The sequence below is a fragment of the Elephas maximus genome, chromosome 1 (genome assembly GCF_024166365.1).
Source record: "Elephas maximus indicus isolate mEleMax1 chromosome 1, mEleMax1 primary haplotype, whole genome shotgun sequence".
NCBI classification, from domain to species: domain Eukaryota; kingdom Metazoa; phylum Chordata; class Mammalia; order Proboscidea; family Elephantidae; genus Elephas; species Elephas maximus.
The window spans coordinates 39,262,307-39,283,113 of NC_064819.1; the positions used below are offsets into that span (position 1 = coordinate 39,262,307).

At 42.3% G+C, this 20,807-nt stretch overlaps 1 protein-coding gene across 14 annotated transcripts in view; it reads left to right on the forward strand.

Moving 5' to 3' along the window:
- DUSP22 (dual specificity phosphatase 22) overlaps positions 1-20,807 on the forward strand; it is an 89,367-nt gene that overhangs the window by 60,638 nt on the left and 7,922 nt on the right. For 6 of the 14 annotated variants that reach the window (XM_049882165.1, XM_049882157.1, XM_049882213.1 and 3 more), the window contains 2 exons: positions 8,184-8,233; positions 18,800-18,910. The exons of 3 other annotated variants lie outside the window; for them this stretch is intronic. In XM_049882165.1, coding sequence (XP_049738122.1) covers positions 8,184-8,233; positions 18,800-18,910 — 161 coding nt within the window. The remainder of the gene's footprint in view (positions 1-8,183; positions 8,234-18,799; positions 18,911-20,807) is intronic. 5 more of the 14 variants (XM_049882193.1, XM_049882184.1, XM_049882257.1 and 2 more) reach the window with 1 other exon arrangement.

The following is a 20,807-nucleotide window of genomic DNA, read 5'->3' on the forward strand; positions in this document are numbered from 1 at the left end:
TTTTCCAGGAGAGTCCATTCCTCTCTGCATTGGCGACCTCGTGTGAGGCCGCTGTCTGGCCGCCAGCGAGCAGAGGGGACTGCCATCTTAGAGGCCACTCTGAGCAAGCCCACCTCTCACCCCTCATTGAGCACTGTCTGTGTGCCAGGCATTGCACTTGGTGTTATTCACACATTGCCTCTAATTTCCTTGTTAAAAAACATCCTGCATTAGAGTAAAATTCCTCTGTTACTCTCTCTCGCAGAGGGAGGACTAGAATTGACAAGATTTACGGTAAGAATTTTGCAGTTCTAAGAAGGTGGCACGCTATATGTCACGTAAATGTAGAAGAAAAACGTGAAGTGCAAAATGAACTCCAAGTCATCAGAATGACTTTGGTTTTGAAATGGGCTGTCTAGACAAGGGTCTGCAAACTTTTCTGCAAAGGATCAGATAGTAAAGTTTGTGCTGCAAGCCCTATGTTTTTTGTTACGGCTGCTCAGCCCCCTACTATGGGAAGCTGCCACATGCTGTGTGGGCTCATGGACCATAGGTTGCCAGTTCTGGGTCTAGGGCACAGGTGGTCAGGAACAGAGCTGGGATGGGCCTCCAGATAACTTGGCCATCATACTTCCATGGGCCTGTGCTGGGTCCAAAGTTTGGGGCTGTTTAGCCCCCAGTTTACAATCCTGAGAGTGTCTCCCTGCCTTTGCCTCTCTTCACCTCTGGTATTTCCCACTGTCAGTGATTCCTGGTTACAACATGCTGCTGAGATCATTCGTAGCACAAGGTGTAAACACAAGGTGGAGGCTTAGTCCTCCTCAGCCTGCGTAAGTGAGCATGTCTGCATTGAAGGTGGCTGCAGAGCTGACGGGAGGGGTCCCAGGCCAGCCTATGAGCCCTGCTGTCTGTGGCACTTTGGATTGGTGGCCATATCTTTAAGTTCTAAAAATTGAGCTCCCTGCCCCTGCGTTCTTTCCTTCGTTTGGCAAGCACTTATTGATGTGTTTCTTCCAGGAGAGGGGTACTAGGATACCATGCCTAAGGCAGGATCTAAGCAGTCAAGGAATTTGCAGTCTGGTGGGAGTCCGAGCAACTGGCCTGCTCACAAGCAGCTGTTTATAGTGCCCTGTGCTAGGTGCCATTCTCCAGAGGGAACTTGAGCTTTGCCTGAGGGTGGAGACAAGTGAGGTTACGGCAGGCTCTGTGGGGAGAGGTGGTGGGTTATATCGGAGAGGTTCACTGTGGCAGTACCACTGGGGAAGGGCCCTGAAGGAGAAGGGTATTCCACAAAGGGGAGCTGCAGCGTAGAGGGGCCAAAAAGTACAGGCCATTTGGAGAGCCTTGCAGGCGGCCCGAGTGCATGGAGCCTGAGGCAGGCGGCGCCGAATGGGGGGTGCGGGTGCTCTGTAGGACTCTGGAGGCCAAGGCTGTGTTTTGCAGACAGTGAAGAGTCAGTCACCACAGAATGCTTTTTACCAGCTGGGATGTATGATCGAATAAAAATTTACTTTTTAAAAAGATAAATTTTTTCCTAAAGGTATGTGTAGATTACTCCTGAAGTATCTATTACTGATTACCCCTTCCCTATAAGCATCAGTTTTCATAAACAGTAGTTTTTGATATTGTTGTTTAACACTGACACTCAATACATAATACATAACACTGTAGAATGGCCTGATTTTGCAGTGATGGCTTAAACATAGTGTCCATCAGCAGCATCCCAGCCTGACCCAAAGGACAAGGAGGGCGTCTGGTTATGAGTAGAGCCACCCGGGTGCCCCTGACCTCTGATAGCCAAGGCTGTATTGGCTCAAGGAAATCCGATGTGCTGACTGTGCCCACTTTAGTCTTTCATTGAAACACCTTGATAAAAATAAGCTTTGAGTCCTCATCTGTTGACCTGGCAAGTCAAATATATGTAGTTTTTTGACTAACCTGAAAGAAGTCAGCAGGTGTTGGAGGTTTATCATTTGCATTTTGTCTCACAAAGGGCTAAATCTTGTCTCTCCACTCTGACCTTCCCACCCCCTCCCCACCCCCGTCAAGTACTGCATGGTTCTTGGAAGTTGTTATTTGTAGTCGTGTCTCCTAAATTTAGCTCGTGCAGGAAGGAATCAGTGGCAAGTGGGTACTTCAAGAAAATACATCTTTGGTTTTACAGCCTGGCTGGACTTAGCACGTGTGTTATCTAGCACAGCTACAGGACTGTGTCTAACTTCTGTTGTGAATTTCTACAATAATTCCCTTAAGATTTCTGTTATTGTACAAACAGTAAAGAAAATAAAAAAGAAAGATCACCCAGGATTTCATCCCCTGCGCTCCCCTGTGCCTTATGTGTTTTTATTTTTTCTGCTGATTTCCGGTTTTTGGTCCACAGCAGACACAGTTTTTTTCAGATGTCATCATTATATGAATATAGCTCTATAGTACATGTTTTTCCTTTTTCCTTTAATATTCCATAATTTCTACAAACCTTACTGGCTGTGTGAATTCTTAAATTAAGGAGGAATCAAAAACAGAATGTCCCAGGGTGGAAAGCCCATGCTGCTCCCATGAGTCGACACACTGTGAGGGACTTTGTGGAGGAGGCTTGGTTGCCAGCCCACAGAGCACAAAAAAGCACTTCCCAGGCAGCAGGTGCCACCTCTGGAGTCCTGGTCTTCAGCAGTGTGAGCAGACTGATTGTTTTAGAGTTTACTGGTCTTTAGGTTTATATAAAAGTGCTGATTGATGGTGTTATCTCTACTGGGAGAGAGTTTTGTTGTGTTTCATTTTTTGGTAATTGTATGTATAAGTTGTGGTCTTGCTTCTGATCAGGTGTGGGGCAGCCAGGATTTTTCTTCTTATTGTATTTCTCTTTTTTGGAGTCATTTTTTTTTTTTTTAATGTGCTGAAATTAGATCTTAAATCTCAGTAATGAGTTTTAGACGATCGGAGTTAGTAAAGACTTCTGTTTGGAAGCTACCCAGTCCAATCAACTCTCTGCCCAGCTGCCTCCTAACAGTGATGGTTTGATAAGAAACCACATGATAACTTCAGGGGCCCTTCTGCTGTACACCTCTATTGTTGCTGGCACTGACAGGGTAAGATGAGAAGCCATGGTTCCTAATTGTGCCTGTTTTATATTTTATGAGCAGCTAAAGTAACTTCCATTATGTGGATTTCCTTCCACTTATGTTTCCTCTTAGGTTTTGGGTAGGCCTTTGCAGAGAATATTGTTGTATTCTATAACCAGTTTTATAACCAGTTTTCACTAGCTTTCCTGGGAGAAAGAAAACAAATTCTGAATGGCTTGGTCTTTCTTTTGAGAAGTAGAATGTCAATTCGGTTCTTTAGAAGACTCTTACTTACGATGTTTCAGAAAGGAAGGAATAGTGAATTTTAGAAATCGTACTTGAAACAAGCGAGAGTTTGATCTCTTTATCAGTCTTGAAATCAGAATATTGTCCTTGGCCTTTCAAGTACTTGCCTATGTGCTGTTTTAAGTGTAACCTCTAGTTTCAGGGCCAAAGAAAGGCAAAAGCCTTACTTTTGGTGGTTACTATGCTTGTTGAAACAGAAAACTGAAAAAATATTAAAACGTTTGAGAATATTGACTTAGAAAGCGTTAGCCTTTTGTTCAAGAAGAGTCTTCTTGAATACTTTCTGAACTTTCTTCTCAGCCAAGGGATGGCCATCGTTTCTCTCAAAACCCGGCAACCCTTCCTTCCTTAGCCGATCCCTCCTAACTCTTTCACTTCTTTTCTCTACTTAACTAAATTTTGTGATACATTTCTTCATATGAATTAATGTGTTGCTGGGTATTATGAGTGGTCTGTATATATATGGTCACTCAGCATAGGAAGAGACTTTTCCTCCCTCTGAGGCTACCTCATAATGCATTGGTTTGATTCTCTGGGCTTGTGGCATGCAAAATGCCTCATAGTCAAGGAGGTTAGCTACTGTGTCTTTATCCTCTGTGAAGACCAAGGACTGGTCCCCTAACTAAGCAGAAGGGCTGATTTTGTATTTCAAGATGGTCTTGGGCCAGCTCTCGGTGAAGCTATAACTTGACGTTTGTCTTCTCCATCGAGGTTTACTGTTTGGTGGGCTTTCCACTGGTGCCCTTTTATAAACATCATGGAAAGTGCTGAACTTTTTTTTATTTAATAAGAATTTTATTTCAAGGAAGAAGGTAACCAATTTTATTTTTTGTCTTCTGTTTTTAATATTAGAGGTAATGTGAAGGAATAAATGTCATGTAACGAACACTACACTAATGGAAACGTTGCTGCAATTTTTACTATTTATGAAGTTTTCAGATTATTCTAAACTGTTTTTAATGTTTTATCTATATATACACATTTTTTTTTAACCTTAAGTGTACTATCCATGATATAGCTAAACACATCCTATCCTTTATCTCTCTCTACACCTCAGCACTAGAGAGGAGTTCTTTGTTTAGGTCCTATTAGATGAAAAATTCATTACACATGATATTAAATCATTTAAGAACTTAACTCATTAGCAGTATGGTAATTTTAAGGCTGTCCAGCTTTCTTGTGGCATTGGAGTCCTTTGTGCTGTTAGATCTCTGCTGCTTTCTGGATTAGTAATTAACTTTCATGAACTGTACAAATGTGCAGGCATATTGGAAGCCCTTTTGTAGGTAGCACGAATTCTGTAGTCTATGGCCTCAAAAAGACTTTTTTTTTTTTTTTTTGCTTTGCTAATGACTAAGCCAAAATAAGTAGATGCTCTTGGGTGGCAAGCAGTTGAGCCTTTTGACAGTTTTGACTCTTTTCTTTACTGATTTACATAACTTGTTCCATTCCTGTTGTAGATCACTGTTAGCTGGTTCTTAGACATGTCCCGTCTGAGTGGACAGGCAGAAACTGCTGCCTTGGAGCAGATTGTGGTGAGCGTGCCCTCAGCCCAGCCTCCGTCCGCCCAACTCTCGGGTCAGGACTCACCAGTATATCTTAGGGCTGCAGTACAATGTTTTTCTATCCAGTGCACTATTCTTACAGTGTGTGATCTTCATGTGAACTGATTTTCACCTTGTTCTCATCATTCAGCAGATATTTAATTAGTGCATACTATGTGCCAGGCATGGTTCCAGGGAAGTTGCTGTAGCATTATTATTGTTCCATCTTTTTTGAGAGACATGGTATCATTTTATATTTTGTATTTTCTCTTCACTGCCTTAATAGCAGGAGCCGCCAAACTTGTGATCAGGAGCTACTCTGTTGCTCCACAGGTAGGCCACTGTAGCCACCACACCTCTTCTAACTCGTGGAGGGGGTGCCTGTGGCCAGCGCTGCAGCCTCAGCCTCTGTGGCTCCCAGGAGGACTGCACCTGCAGGTCGTCACACCCACTAGCCTCCTGCTGTGGCCAGTGGCGCGCTTCCTCATGTGTGTTGGACCCTCAAAGGGGCTGTGAACCCCGCAGGACACCTGAAGAGCACAGACCCCATCCATCACTCCACTGGGGTGTTGATGTAACAGCTCTTAGTAAGCTCTTCTCCCAACTGGTCTTCTTCTTTTCTTCAGGCTAATTTTAGACTCCAGTAGAAGAAAGTGATGTCAGTCCACAGTGTGGCCGGCTGGCAGCAGGAGCTTTGCAGGGAATTGCTTCAGCATTCTTTTTTTTTTAATGTTACAGAGGGGTTTTTATTTAAAAATATGTGTAAAACTAAAATATCAGAGTGGCATTATCATTATATATCACTGCTTTTGGAAAAATTTCTTTTTCAGCCTTTAGTTAGCAAGGACAAAATAAAACTTTGTACCCATGCTTCAGGATTCTTGATGGGTATAAGCCACTCTAGCTGGAAATGGCAGTGGAAGGGAAGGTGGAAACCAGAGAATTCTTCAGTCCCTCTGGGAAGACTGGCCTCAGAGGGGCTGGAGGAAGTGTGTGGGTAAGAAGGCATTTCACAAACTGATGGGCCGCGTGCACTGTCCACTCTCACTTAAGGGGAAAAGAAGAAAATTAACTGAGTAATTTTAATATGGCTGTACCAGATGGTCAGTGTATGTATCTACAGCATAAACTCGTTTGGCCTAGATGCAGGGAAGGAGCAAGGTGACTTTTTACAGTGGTATTTCCTTTTTAGTTTTCTTGCCCCTGGAATCACTGCTCTAATACCTCTGCGTTGGGAGGGCCATTAGAACTTCAGATAGCTGCCTCGATATTCCCCTCCCAGTCCAGGAAGAGTTAGGACAGACAGAGAAGAAGGTAGATGGGGAAAGCAAATTGACACTTGAATGGGAAAGAATGTGTTTCCGTGTCCTCTTCTACCAGCTGACCACTGAATTTTAAGTATTAGCATGGTTAAAGCCTGTTTGGTCAGATGTGAAGGGCTCCCATATGGTAAGCAGTGGTTAAACTCTTAAAGACCCAGTGGAGCCTTTATTGGGAGGTGTAATGACTGACTCAAAGCTAGAAAGAACATAGTGAGAATGTTTAGGAAATAAGGCTTCTTCTGACTTTTCATAGTGGTGGGTGATGGGAAGGGGAATTGTATCCCTCAAGTCTTCGTTGTAGACACGATTCTCCTTTGAGCCAGTTTCAGCAGGAAGGGCTTTTTAAAGAGAGAAGAGCTGGAGAAACAGGCTTTGAGGTAACTTCCAGGACCGATGCCCAGAACCTCATCCAACACCTGGCTGAGGAGAGGCACTGCCCCTGCCTCCAACTGCTCCAGCAGCACGATGCCTTCTGCGTACCGTTCCTTCCCATGCCCTGCTCCCAAATCAGTCTCAGGTGTGTCATTTTGGTGAGACCAGGTCAGGAGTCTGCAACCAAAGCAAGAGAGGCTGGGAACCTCCTTATGTGGAGTCTGTATTAGGAAGGTGGACTCACAGTGTACAGAGGAATGGTCACAATGTACAGAACTGTTAGAGGCTTTTGGGCAGTCACAATTTAGGTGTGCCCTGCAAGATTACCTATATTAGCAAATACAGCACAGACATGATGTGAGTTAACAGTAAAAATTGAATGATCAACTGCAAAAATTTTCACATAATTCTAGACAAGTTATTTTATAAGATATTATCCATTCTTATAGAGGCAGTAGACAACATACTTTATCTTTTGAGGGAGTTTTGGTTGTCTGTATCACTGCTATACATATTTGAAATTCTTTTACTCTCTGAGGTTGTTTTTCTAGTTTCCAATGTGTTCTCCTCCCGCCGCCCTGCCCTGCCAGCTGTTGTCCATGACATGGTGATAAGGTTCTGTGAGATTAGGCTACTTAGAAAGGAAGGATTTAAAAAAACAGCGAACTCAGTGGGACTGCCTTATTTTTCCGGAACTCGCAAATTTTCCACCTTTGATAGGGTGCAGTCTTACCACTTTTCTATCACTCATTTTAGTGGAAAATATTTTAGTTTTCCTTCTTTGACAGGTTTCCACCTTACACAAGTTTCGGCTTTCGCAGATTTTATTGTAACTCATCTAACTCTTCATAAAGCCATATTCTTGCACAGGTCACTGAGATTATTAGGTTTGGTATTTTACTTGGTATTTAAGACGCTCTTGAAGTATACTTTAAATCCAAACTCCAATTTAGCATGATTTTTATAACATGAGCTTATATAAAAAAAATTTTTTTTTACAGATTTTTTAGAAGAGGACTATATTAAGTTCTTTTTTTCCCCAAAATTGGGCCATTCTTTAAAAAATGCATTAATTTGGTACTCAAACTTTAACCTTCTGAAAAACAAGCAAAATGAAGCAAATTGTTTATCATCTGCATTGCACCAAACTTTTGGTAGAGACGCTGCAACAGGAGACTGTCACGTTCAGTCATCTGTCGAGACTTTTAAAACAGGGCTTCATTTTTGGTCACTCAGCATCCTTAATGAGAGAGGGGAAAATGTGAAATAATGAACACATGTCTGAGGTGGTAGTTTTGGAACTTGCTGGCACTTACCGAAAGGTACTCAATTGTGTCACTTTTTGATGCACCCTTGAATTTTGTCTAAACTACAAGCTGTTTACAAACTAGAGTATGAGTAGTTGTACGCGTGGTCGTGGTTCCCATGACAACGAGCCTTCATTAAAGAGTTTTCCTCCAGTTCCTTGGCAACGAAAGACTAGTGAAAAACTTCTTCTTTTTATTTTTTGTATTTTTGACCTGAGTAAATACCCCCAGTAGTTCCTCTAAATACTTTTCTCCACTGAGTATCATTTTTTAATTTTGTTTATCATTCTACAGGGGGTTAAATACCTGTGCATCCCAGCAGCAGATTCACCATCTCAAAACCTGTAAGTTTTTTTCTGTATTATTTAGAGATATCAAAAATATATAAAGGATTATAGAGTCAAATAAATAAAGGATCATGAAGCTAGCAGAGCCCATGGGACCTTGATGCCTGTGTACATCCCTTTCTCTGCAGAGGAGGCTGTGGACCCCAGAGGTCAGGCACCTGGCCAGGTCCCAGGGCTGTCCTGGGCCTTCACGGGCAACTTGAGTGTTCACGGGGGTACTCTGGTTTTCAAAAAGGGCACCTCAAACCAGACCTTAGCATGCCTGTCCTTCTCTAGAAGCAGACCCTTAAAGAAGCTGTTGGGTTGAAACATGATGTGGGCCACAAATGCAAGCCACGGATGCAATTTTAGATTTTCTAATAGCCACATAAAGAAGAAAAAGGATGACATAAATTTTAATAATATATTCTATTTAACACAGTATATTCAGTATGTTATCATTTCATCATGTGCTCAATATAAAAAATATTAATCAGCTCCTTTATATCTCTTTTAACACTAAGTCTTCAAAGCCTGGCACGTGTACTTATACAGCAGCACATTTCCACCTGACCAACCCCACTGCAGGTGCTTGATAGCCACTGGAGGCTTGGGGTCTCCGTTTGGGACAATGCAATTCTAAAGCCTGTCTGAGCTAAGGAGGCGATCTTTCTGGTTTAGGGAAATCCAGTTCTCTTTTTCTTCACAGCTGAATCAATCTTTGATGCCATTCTGTCTTTGTTGATGAATCTCAAGGAGAGATTTATAAGTGCTGTCCTCTTCAGGTCACAGCAACAATGTGAACCAGTGGATTGGGCTTTGGTCAGAGGGCTTGGGCTCTCTGGAGACCCCTGGCCATTGTTGGCTTTACAGGCCACACTCCTGAGAGTCCAGAAGTGGCCCAGCAAGGCCATGACATGGGGCAGTGGGTAGTTTGCTGGAGCATGGCCTTGACTCCACGGGCTGAGAGGCTAGGTGGGAAGAGAGCACGCAGCTGGTCAGCCTGTCTAGCTGAGCCAGCTTCTGACCTGTCTGGCATTGTACTGTGCACTGGAGGTCCAAGACACAGGCATTCACAGGGTTGGCATTTTATGGCATTCCACCACAGAATGCATACACTCTGGTGGTATTTGTGAATTTGGGTGGCCACGAGCTGGTCAGGATCATCCTTCTTGGCGCTCCAGTTCTGTGGCATCCAAGTCCTAATCATCGGTCCTATGGACAATATACCTGTGCGTCCTGGCACTCTGGAAGTAATCAAATATGGGAATGTCAGCTGGCCTTGATTTTTCACTGCTGGGGAGTAGAGAGAACACAGGCTATGCGGTAATTTTGTGAGACAGACCTGATAAAGACATGGAGCTAGAGTCAGACCAATTGACATAGGATAAAGGGAGGTAGGAGACAAGTAGTGTAGAATTAGACCAGGAAAAGGAAGTGGTGGCAGATATGTTCTACCCAAGGGCTGTGTTTCTACACTGACTGTTGATATTTTCCAAAAAGGTGAATCTTGAAGATTGAGGATGGTGGAGGAGAGACTACTAGAACTACTAGGAAAACACTGTTAACACCCTAGGCTAAGATGGAAGGGAAGAAGCATTAGAGAACTTCTCGGTGACTAGTCGTGTCAAGAAACAGAAGTGGTTGGAAGGGCATGGTGCATACGGAAGGAAGTGAACCACTGCTTTTCTCTGAAGATCACAGCAATCTTCTGGCCTATGTTTTTGGTGGCTATTTTTAGAATGGCTACTTTCCTCATCTCAAACTGAGGTTCTAACATACTGTTGAACTTGTCTGTACCTGATTAGCCTCATGATTCTCTAGAAGAATTGAATTATAAACATCCTGGCCATGTGCCGTTAGCCACCTGTGCTCGCATTGTCCCTGGGACTCTTCCACTGCCAGCAGCCAAGTGCTGTCCTGAGTGCCCATGACGATGACAACCTGACTTACCAGGTGTGGAGTAGCACCGCAGGCTAGTGAGCACTAGGCCTAGCAGCTAGGAAATGCAAAGTCCACAACCAGATCCATCTATCTTGGACAGTCATTAAAACCCTTCTAAACCTGAGTGCTCTCTATCTGAAAAATGCCTGCCTTCAGGGTTTTTTTGTTTGTTTTTTTAATTGTGCTTTTGGTGAAAGTTATAGTGCAAATTAGTTTCTCATTAAAAAATGTATGCCCAAATTGTTTTGTGTCATTGGTTGCAAACCCCGCAATGTGCAGCAGTCTCCCCCATTCCCTTTCCACCCTGGGTTCTCCATGTCCATTCGTCCAGTTTTCCTGTCCCTTCCTGCCGTCTCATCTTTGCTTTTGACCAGGTGTTGCCCATTTGATCTTATATACTTGATTCAACTGAGAAGCACATTCCTCATCTGTGTTTTTGTTTGTTTTATAGGCCTGTGTAATCTTTGGCTGAAAAGTGGACTTTGGAAGTGGCTTCAGCACTTTTTTTTTTTTTTTTTCAGTTCTGAGTTAGCAGGGTGTCCAGGGGCTATAGTCTCAGGGGATCCTCCAGTCTCTGTCAGACCAGTAAGTCTAGTCTTTTTTGTGTGAATTTGAATTTGTTCTACATTTTTCTCTTGTTCTGTCTGGAACCCTCTATTGTGATCCCTGTAAGAGCTGTTGGTGGTGGTAAATGATGATCCCCAGCCCTCAGCCCTGGTAACTCGGTCCCTCAAGGTGTTTGGATGTGTCTAGGAAGCTTCTTTGACTTTGCCTTGGTCAAGTTGTGCTGACGGCCCCTATATTGTGTGTTGTTTTTCCTTTCACCAAAGTTAACACTTGTCTACTATCTGGTTAGTGATTTCCCCTTTCCACCCCTCCTCACCCTTGTAACCATCAAAGATTATTTTTTTCTGTGTGTAAACCTTAGGTTTTTGAAATATTTATACTTTTGTGATTGACTTATTTTATTCAGCATAATGCCCTCCAGGTTCATCCATGTCTCACAGATTCTTTATTGTTCTTTGTCGTTGCATAGTATTCCATTGCAGGTATGTAACATAATTTGTTTATCCATTCATCTGTTGATGAGCACTTAGGTTGTTTCCATCTTTTTGCTGTTGTGAATAATGCAACAGTGAACATGGGTGTGCATGTGTCTATTTGTGTAATGGCTGTTACTTCTCTAGGATATATTTCTAGGCATGAGATTGCTGGGTCGTATGGTATTTCTATTTCTAGCTTTTTAAGGAGGTACCATATCGTTTTCCATAGTGGTTGTACCATTTTACACTTACACAAGCAGTGCATTAAGAGTTCCAATCTCCCCGTAACCTCTCCAAAGTTTGTTTCTTTTTTTTTTTATTCATGCCAGTTATGTTGGGGTGAGATGGTATCTCATTGTAGTTTTGATTTGCATGTCTCTACTGGCTAGTGATTGGGAGAATTTCCTCATGTGTGTGTTAACTACCTAAATGTCTTCTTTGGTTAAGTGTCTGTTCATATCCTTTGCCCACTTTTTAATCAGATTATTTGTCTTTTTATTGTTGAGGTGTTGAAGTATTCTATAGATTTTAGAGATTAGACCCTTGTCGGCTATATTATAGCCAAAAGTTTTTTCCCAGTCTGTAGATTCTCTTTTTACTCTTTTGGTGAAGTCTTTTGATGAGCATAAGGGTTTAATTTTTAGGAGCTCCCAGTAATACAGTTTATCTTCTGGTGTTTGTGCATTATTAGCTGTGGTCTGCATTCCATTTATGCCATGTATTAGGGCCCCTAGCATTGTCCCCATTTTTTCCTTCATGATCATTATCATTGTAGGATTTATATTTAGTTCTTTGATCCATTTTGCGTTAGTTTTTTTGGTGTGGGACCTGTTTCATTTTTTTACAGCTAGACCAGCAAGCACCATTTGTTTAAAAAAGCTGTCTTTTTCACATTTAATGGACTTTGGTTCATTGTCAAAAATCTGCTGACCATAGGTGGATGGATTAACATCTGGGTTCTTGACTCTGTTCCACTAGTCTATGTTTCGTCTTTCGCTGTACCAGTCCCAGGCTGTTTTGACTACCGTGGCTATATTGTAGGTTCTGAGATCAGCTAGTGTGAGGCCCCCTACTTTGTTCTTTTTTTTTTTTTTTTCCAATAATGCTTTGCTTATGCATGGCTTCTTTCCTTTCCATATAAAGTTGGTGATTAGCTTTTCCATCTCATTAAAGAATGCTGCTGGTATTTGGATCAGGGTTACATTCTATCTGTAGATAACTTTGGGTAGAATAGACATTTTCACAATGTTGAGTCTTCCTATTCATGTGCATGGTATGTTTTTCCATTTTTGTAGGTCTCTTTCGGTTTCTTGCAATAGTGTTTTGTAGTTTTTTTCTGTACGTCTTCGACATCCCCAGTTAGATTTATTCCTAAGCATTTTATCTTTTTAGGGGCTATTATGAATGGTATCCCCCATGCGTCTGTGAGTTTGTCAAACTGTGGGGTTTGTATGTTGCTGTGATGCTGGAAGCTGTGCCACCAGTATTCAGATACTAGCAGGGTCACCCATGGAGGACAGGTTTCAGCTGAGCTTCCAGATTCAGGCAAGCTAGGAAGAAGGACCCAGAAGTCTACTTCTGAAAAGAATTAGCTAGCGAAAATCTTAAGAATAGCAGCGGAACATTGTCTGATATAGTGCTGGGAGATGAACCCCTCAGGTTGTAAGGCACTCAAAATACGACTGGGGAAGAGCTGCCTCCTCAATGTAGACTCGACCTTAATGACATGGGTGGAGTAAAGCTTTTGGGGGGCCTTATTTGCTGATGTGGCATGACTAAAAATGAGAAGAGACAGCTGCAAACATCCATTAATAATCAGACCTTGGAATGTCTGAAGTATGAATCTAGGAAAATTAGAAATCATCAAAAATGAAATGGAACACATAAAGATCAATATCCTAGGCAATAGTGAGTTGAAATGGACTGGTATTGGTCATTTTGAGTGGGCAATCATATGGTCTACTGTGCTGGGGGTGACAACTTGAAGAGGAATGGCATTGCATTTATCATCGAAAAGAACATTTCAAGATCTGTCCTGAAGTACAATGCTGTCTGTGATAGAATACTATCCATATGCCTGCAAGGAAGACCAGTTAATACGACTATTATTCACATTTATGCACCAGCCACTAAGGGGATAGATGAAGAAATTGAAGGTTTTTACCAACTTCTGCAGTCTGAAATTGATCGAACATGCAGTCAGGATGCACTTATAATTAATGGTGATTGGAGTGCAAAAGTTGGAAACAAAGAAGAATGATTGGTAGTTGGAAAATATGGCCTTGTGGATAGAAACAATGCCAGAGATCACATGATTGAATTTGCAAGACCAATGACTTCTTCATTGCAAATACCAGCATAAACGGCAACTATACACATGGACCTCGCCAGATGGAATACACAGGAATCAAATCAACTACATCTGTGGAAAAGCTCAATATCATCAATCCGAACAAGGCCAGGGGCTGACTGTGAATCACACCATAGTTACTTAGGTGCAAGTTCAAGTTGAAACTGAAGAAAATTAGAATAAGTCCACGAGAGCCAAAGTACGAACTTGAGTATATCCCACCTGAATTTAGAGGCCATCTCAAGAGTAGATCTGATGCGTTGAACACTAATGACCCAAGACCAGATGAGCTGTGGAATGACATCATACATGAAGAAAGCAGGAGGTCCTTGAAAAGACAGGAGAGAATGGAAAGACCTAAATGGATGTCAGAAGAGACTCTGAAACTTGCTCTTGAATGTCGAGTAGCTAAAGCAAAAGGAAAAAATGATGAAGTAAAAGAGCTGAACAGATTTCAAAGGGCAGCTTGTGAAGACAAAGTAAAGGGATAGAAAACCAAAAGGGAAGAATACGCTCAGCATTTCTTAAGCTGAAAGAACTGAAGAAAAAATTCAAACCTCGAGATGCAATACTGAAGGATTCTGTAGGAAGAATCAAAAGATGATGGAAGGAATACACAGAGTCACTGTACCGAAAAGAATTGGTTGATGTTCAGCCATTTCAGGAGGTAACATATGATCAGAACCGATGGTACTGAAGGAAGAAGTCCAAGCTGCACTGAAGGCGTTGGCAAAAAACAAGGCTCCAGAAATTTACAGAATACCAGTTGAGATGTTTCAGCAAACGGATGCAGTGCTAGAAGTGCTCACTAGTCTGTGCCAAGAAATGTGGAAGACAACTAACCTGGCTAACTGACAGGGAGAGATCTATATTTTTGCCTATTCCCAAGAAATGTGATCCAACTGAATATAGAAATTATTGAACAATATTATTACTATCACATGCCAGCAAAATTTTGCGGAAGATCACTCAAAAGCAGCTGCTGCAGTATACGGACCAGGGAACTGCCAGAAATTCAAACCTGACTTAGAAGAGAACGTCGAACCAGGGATATCATTGCTGATGTCAGATGGATCCTGACCAAAAGCAGAGAATACCAGGAAGATGTTTACATGTGTTTTTTTGACTATGCTAAAGCATTCAGCTGTGTCGATCGTAACAAATTATGGATAACATTGAAGAGAATGGAAATTCCATAACACTTTATTATGCTCATGAGGATTCTGTACCTGGATCATTCAAACAGAACAAGGGGATGCTGTGTGGTTTAAAGTCAGGAAAAGTGTGTGTCAGGGTTGCATCTTTCACCATGCCTATTCAGTCTGTATGCTGAGTAAATAATCCAAGAAGCTGGACTATGTGAAGAAGAACAGGGCATCAGGATTGGAGGAAAACTCATTAACAGCCTGCATTATTCAGATGACACAACCTTGCTTGCCGAATTGAAGATGAATCACTTACTGATGAAGATCAAAGCCTGCAGCCTTCAGTATGGATTACACCTCAACATAAAGAAAACAGAAATCCTGATGACTAGACCAATAAGCAACATCATCATAAATAGAGAAATGATTGAGGTTGTCAGGGATTTCATTTTACTTGGATCCATAATCAACACCCATGAAGGCAGCAGTCAGATCACAAGACGCATTGCATTGGGCAAATCAGCTGCAAAAGACCTCTTTAAAGTGTTGAAAAGCAAAGATGTCTAAGGACTAAGATGCACCTGACCCAAGCCATGGTGTTTTCAGTCACCTCATATGCATGCAAAACTGGACAATGAATAGGGAAGACCGAAGAAGAATTGATGCCTTTGAATTGTGGTGTTGACTAAGAATATTGAATATACCATGGACTGGCAAAAGAACAAACAAATCTGTCTTAGAAGTACAACCAGAATGCTCCTTAGGAGTAAGGATGGCAAGACTACATCTCACATACTTTTGACATGCTATCAGGAGGAATCAGTGCCTGGAGAAGGATATCATCCTTGGTAAAGTAGAGGGTCAGCAAAAAAGAGGAAGACCCTCAGTGAGATGGATTGACACAGTGGCTGCAACAATAGGCTTAAGCATAGCCCATTGTTTGTAAGGATGGAGCAGGATCGGGCAGTGTTTCTGTTGTGTATAGGGTTTCTGTGAGTTGGAACCAACTTGATGGCACCTAACAACAACAACATAAATGGTATTATTTTCCTTATTGAAGTTCTCTTTGCTGGTGTGTAGAAATCCAACTGATTTTTGTACATTTCTATTGTATTCTGCTACTCTGCTCAATCTTTCTATTAGTTCCAGTAGTTTTCTTGTGAAATCTTTGGGATTCTCCACGTATAGGATCATATTATCTGTGAATAGGGGAAGTTTTACTTCTTTCCAATTTGGATGCTCTTTATTTCTTTGTCTTCTCTTATTGTTCTAGCTAGGACTTCCAGCACAGTGTTGAATAGGATTGGTGATGAACGGCCTCCTTGTCTTGTTCTCGTTCTCAGGAGAAATGCTTTCAGCCTCTCTCAGTTGAGAATGATGTTGTCTGTTGGTTCTGTATAGATGCCCTTTATTATGGTGAGAAATTTCCCTTCTATTCCTATTTCGTTGAGAGTTTTTATCAGGAATGGGTGTTGGTCTTTATCAATGCCTTTCTGCATCACTTGATATGATCATGTGATTTATTTTTGTTTATTTATGTGGTGGATTACATTGATTTTCTAATGATAAACCATCCTTGCATGGTTGGTATGAATTCCACTTGGTTGTGGTGTGTTGTGTTTTTTGATATGACTTGTCTTCAGGATTTTTGTAGATGAGATCATATATGTAGAAGTGTTTTCTATGAACTCTAAGCACTTTCAGAAATAAAATTATATTCTTACTCTAGTCAAAAGGTATTAATGTATTTTGAGAATTAAAGAAAAGGCAGTTGAAATAAAAAGTTTTGGTACCCAAGGGTCCATTTCTTTGTCTTCAGAAGATCTGCTTCTGTTGAAAGACGAGGTGAGAAAGGACACAGCAGCCTCATTTCTGAGCTCCAGTGTCTCTTTCTAGTCTTCTGTCACTGAAGTCCTCTGTCAACACACACCAAACACCTCTGTGGCTTGGTGACAGGGGACTCGCCTATAATATTTGAACTAGTTCTCTAGAACCAATGAGTAAAGAGGGTTTTTTTAAGTCTGTGGTTTGCCTTTTTAATGCTTTCTTGGCATCTGGATGAGCATGTGGAGTGGGATTCAGGTTCCAGTAGTTTGGGTAGTGGTTACAGCATATTTATGCTGATGTTTAGAGTAAAGATTTATCATCCTTTCCTTTGAGATCCTACAACAATAGGACCATCTGTTTTGGTTGGAAAAGGGAGCCAAGACCATAACCTGTGAAGGCACAAAACTCAGTGCTCTAATGTTAAGTATTACGCTCGTGGGCATGTTTGTGATTCTTTGAGGGGATTTTTATTTTTAAGTCCATTAGTAATAGCAAAAGCCTATACATAAATATGGCTATTAGGACATAAGTATCCATGATTCTGTGAATATTTCTTGTTTTGCTAAAATTTTGTGAAGATCATAGAGTTCTATTTGGAACTTTGAATGTACTTGGTATAAAATAGCTTGAGCTTCTCTTTACCCATTGCAAGTGTTTCATTGAAAAGCGTGACATAGTTTTTAGTGATGAGCATGTGTTCACAGCACAATCAGACTCTTAGCCTAGAGTCAGCAGGCAGAGCACTTGATTGTTTGCACCACCTGGCCCATTCCAGGCCACCTGGATTCATTACACCAAACATGAGGGGTACAGGGGAGCTGACAGTGAACCTTCCCTTTCTGTATCATCAGCCATGTGGATGATTAGGAGGAAAATGCCTTTGATGCCCTGGTTGACCAAAACAGCTAGAAATCATAGTTCTTTAGTCTCCAGACCCGTTGCCATCGAGTTGATTCCAACTTATAGCGACCTCCCATAAGACAGAGCAGATCTGTCCCATAGGGTGGATCCAAACTGCAGACCTTCTGGTTAGCAGCTGAGCTCTTAACCACTGGACCACCAGGGCTCTTTAGTCTAGCCACTTTCAATTCCTGAGGCCTGAGAGTTCCTATATTTAATGACAAAATAAACTCTAGAACACTATATTGCTTACTGTTTTAAACTTAGGTATAAGTTTAAAGAATGATTTCAAACTCTGATATAATTTAAGGTCTTATAACCTAAATCTTCCCACCCCCCCCCCCCCCCCAAATTCCTACACCAACAGGAACACTTCTGACTAATATGCTTAGTTAAAGGTTTTGACCTTTGAGACTGACGGCTCTCACTTGGCATTCAGTTGTTGCAACCTGCCCAGAAAGGTCAGTTTCCTGTCTTGTGCTTAGTCCTTAAGAATCTCCCACTCTGGTCTTCTAAAAACTCTTTCCACTCTGGTCTTCTAGGAACTTAAAATGCAGAAACCTGGTTTGAGATAACATTAACGCATTAAAATTTTGGCCCGATTCCCCAACCACCTTGCCTTGCAGAGACAAAAAATGTAAAAGTTCAAATTCTCATAGTTACAACAGCCCCACAGTCCCAGCTTGGTAGGTTTTGCACGATTTGTCAAACTAGAGGCCCCAGGAGTTTGCACCAGATACACACGCCACGTGTGCTCCCAGGATTTGCTCTGTGATGGGGACAGGTTAGGAGTGATGGCTTTTGGAAATAATTATGTGCTTGCTGTCTTTCTAGACTTTCTTAGACAAGTCATTTTAACCCCAAATATAAAATCCCTGCTTCACAGGATTAGGTGAGATAGTATATGTAAAAGTGTTTTTCATGAACACGAAGCATTTCCAAAAATAAAGTTATATTGCAGTCCACTCAAATAAGGTATATTAATATATCTTGAGAGGGAACAGTTGAATGTATGTTAACTTGTATTTACTCATTTTTATTTTATATAAAGTTGGTATTTTGTATTTATAAGTCCTTATCTTTTTTTCTGACAGGAGTTTGTCTGTAGTAGGCTATATGCATCTGTAATATTGCATCATTTTGGCAGAGCCTGTGTAATATTCAGTGGTTTGAGAGCTGAGCAAGTCTCTGAATTTCTTGAGGTTTTTGTGGGAGAAGAGGCAGTAGCAATACAGAGAGCTTGTATTGAAAATATCAGTTAAACTCCCTTGCCTTATCCTACCTCCCTACCTTTTTGTCTGTTCTTTCTTCAGCTCAGCTGATGTTGTCTGTCCTTTTCTCTCACTTACATTTTTCTTCACTTTCATTATTAAAGAATGGTTTTGCAAAATCAGAGCTGGGCGAGACCTTGGAGCCTCATCTCGCCTCCAGAGGTGCACACCTGTGCACACGGTCCCCAGGGATGCACGACATTTCCCCGTTCAAGGTGAGAAGAGAGAAGGAAGGAAAATGTGTGTGGAGTTTTTCATCTTTCATAAGACTTCACTTATTCAGCTTAAAGAACTATCTTTGAGTCTTAGATTATGTCTTTTTTACTTTTTTGATGTTAACTAAAGAGTGTGAGAAAGGCTTTTTCCCTTTATTTTTTAAAGGATTTGATCTAGCAAAATAAAAAGTATGGTATAGTCACTCCCAGTTTTTTTTACATGTTGAGAGTGCATCCTGTATAAAAGTTGGGCTGTCACTGATAGAAGCATAGGTGGCACTGTAGGTTTAATGCTGGACACTGGCAGGTATGTGTGCAGATAAGGAGGTGCCTTCCTGCTGGATGGGGTAGGGGCTTCATGGTCAGAGAGGGGCTGGGAGAGGGCTTTGGAGGGGTGGGGGTCTTGACTGATTATGTTCCAGGAGGAAGCAGCTCTCTGTTCTGAGTCTACCTTCCCAGGCCTGGGCCTAGATAGAATGCTTTACCCATTTGCTTTTCTAAGTGTGCCTTTCTGAGGGAAAAATCTAAGGGTGCTTGCCTTTCCTGGTTTTTCTACTCTATGTAGATGCACACATATGTAAATACATACATGCACACACGTGTGCATACATACACATACATCTATGCACGCATACACATATACATGTACACACAAACCTATATATATAAATATGCACACACATACACTATTGTGGCCTTTACAGTCAAATACAACCTTGTCTTTGGGGTAAAACTTGCTGCCACTCAAGGAGCTTGGCCACATCCCCAGGCTCCCAATCCAGTAACCAGAGTACTTGTCAGTGGGGCAGGGCTGTCTCAGATCCCACAGTGGGGGGTTACAGCCTTCAAACCTTCAAGGCTCGGAGTAAGAAGTAAGTGAGCACCCCCAGAATGAGCTGGCCCCTGCACAGACATGCTTCAGAGAACGTGCAGGGGGGTTTACCAGATGCCTGCCGCAGCCTCTCTGTGACAGCCTCCAGGGCACGAAGGATTGGGTGTTTGCTGCTCCTGGTCTCTGGATGGAGAGGGGCAGCTGGGAGGGCAGGAGGAGAGAGGGAGCTGTTTCTCCACAGGGTAAAGTGTCTGCTGACCTGGTGTCTCTCAGCAGAGTTGGCTGTGTGGTTCTCAGTTTGCTTGAGAGGTGCAGATGGCTCCTAGGCTTTATTGTGACAGTGTAACACAGGTTAAGTAGTGCTTCCATTTTGATAAGCCTATCTCATCCTCCTGCATGGGACTCACTTCACATGTTTTTTTTTTTTTTTTCTGAAGTAAAAGCTAACTGCCAATAAAATGAAGAGCAGAAATAGGGAACTTGTGTTCATTGAAACAGCCTGTGGTAGGGAGAGAGCTTGAAATGTGTGCTTCTGCTTCAAATGGGAATTGAGCAATGCGAGGACTAGGTCCCGGTACTTCCCACTATGGAGGAGGGGGTTCAGTGACCAGGGCTTGGACTTATGTCATTAGCTTCCCTGGAAATAACCCCCTTATGCAGTACAGTTTAATTCTAAACAAGTAGTAAGCTCACCCACCTTCTGGCTTTTCTTGGAAAAGGCATTTCAAGGAATGTCTGCTTGGCTTGGCCTCGTGGCTGATGATGTTCGTGAGTCAGGTTTGTGGCAGGCTCTGAGCAGCCCCCTCGCTGCCTGCCTGTGTCTCTGGGCTGGGCTACAGTGTGGCCTGGTCCCTGATGTCATGCCTGGGCCTCTGGTCCCTTGTTCCCCACCAAAGTGAAGGACAGTGTGTCACATGGGTTTGTCCTGGACTCAAAGTCCAGAGGGCACAGGGCTGGGCTATGGAGGGGCCTCCTCCTGGAGGCCCCCCGGCCTGCAGCAGCCAGGTCACGGTGGGTGCTAGGCTGGCTTTGAGTCAGCTTCTTTGGACACATGAGGGTGTTGCG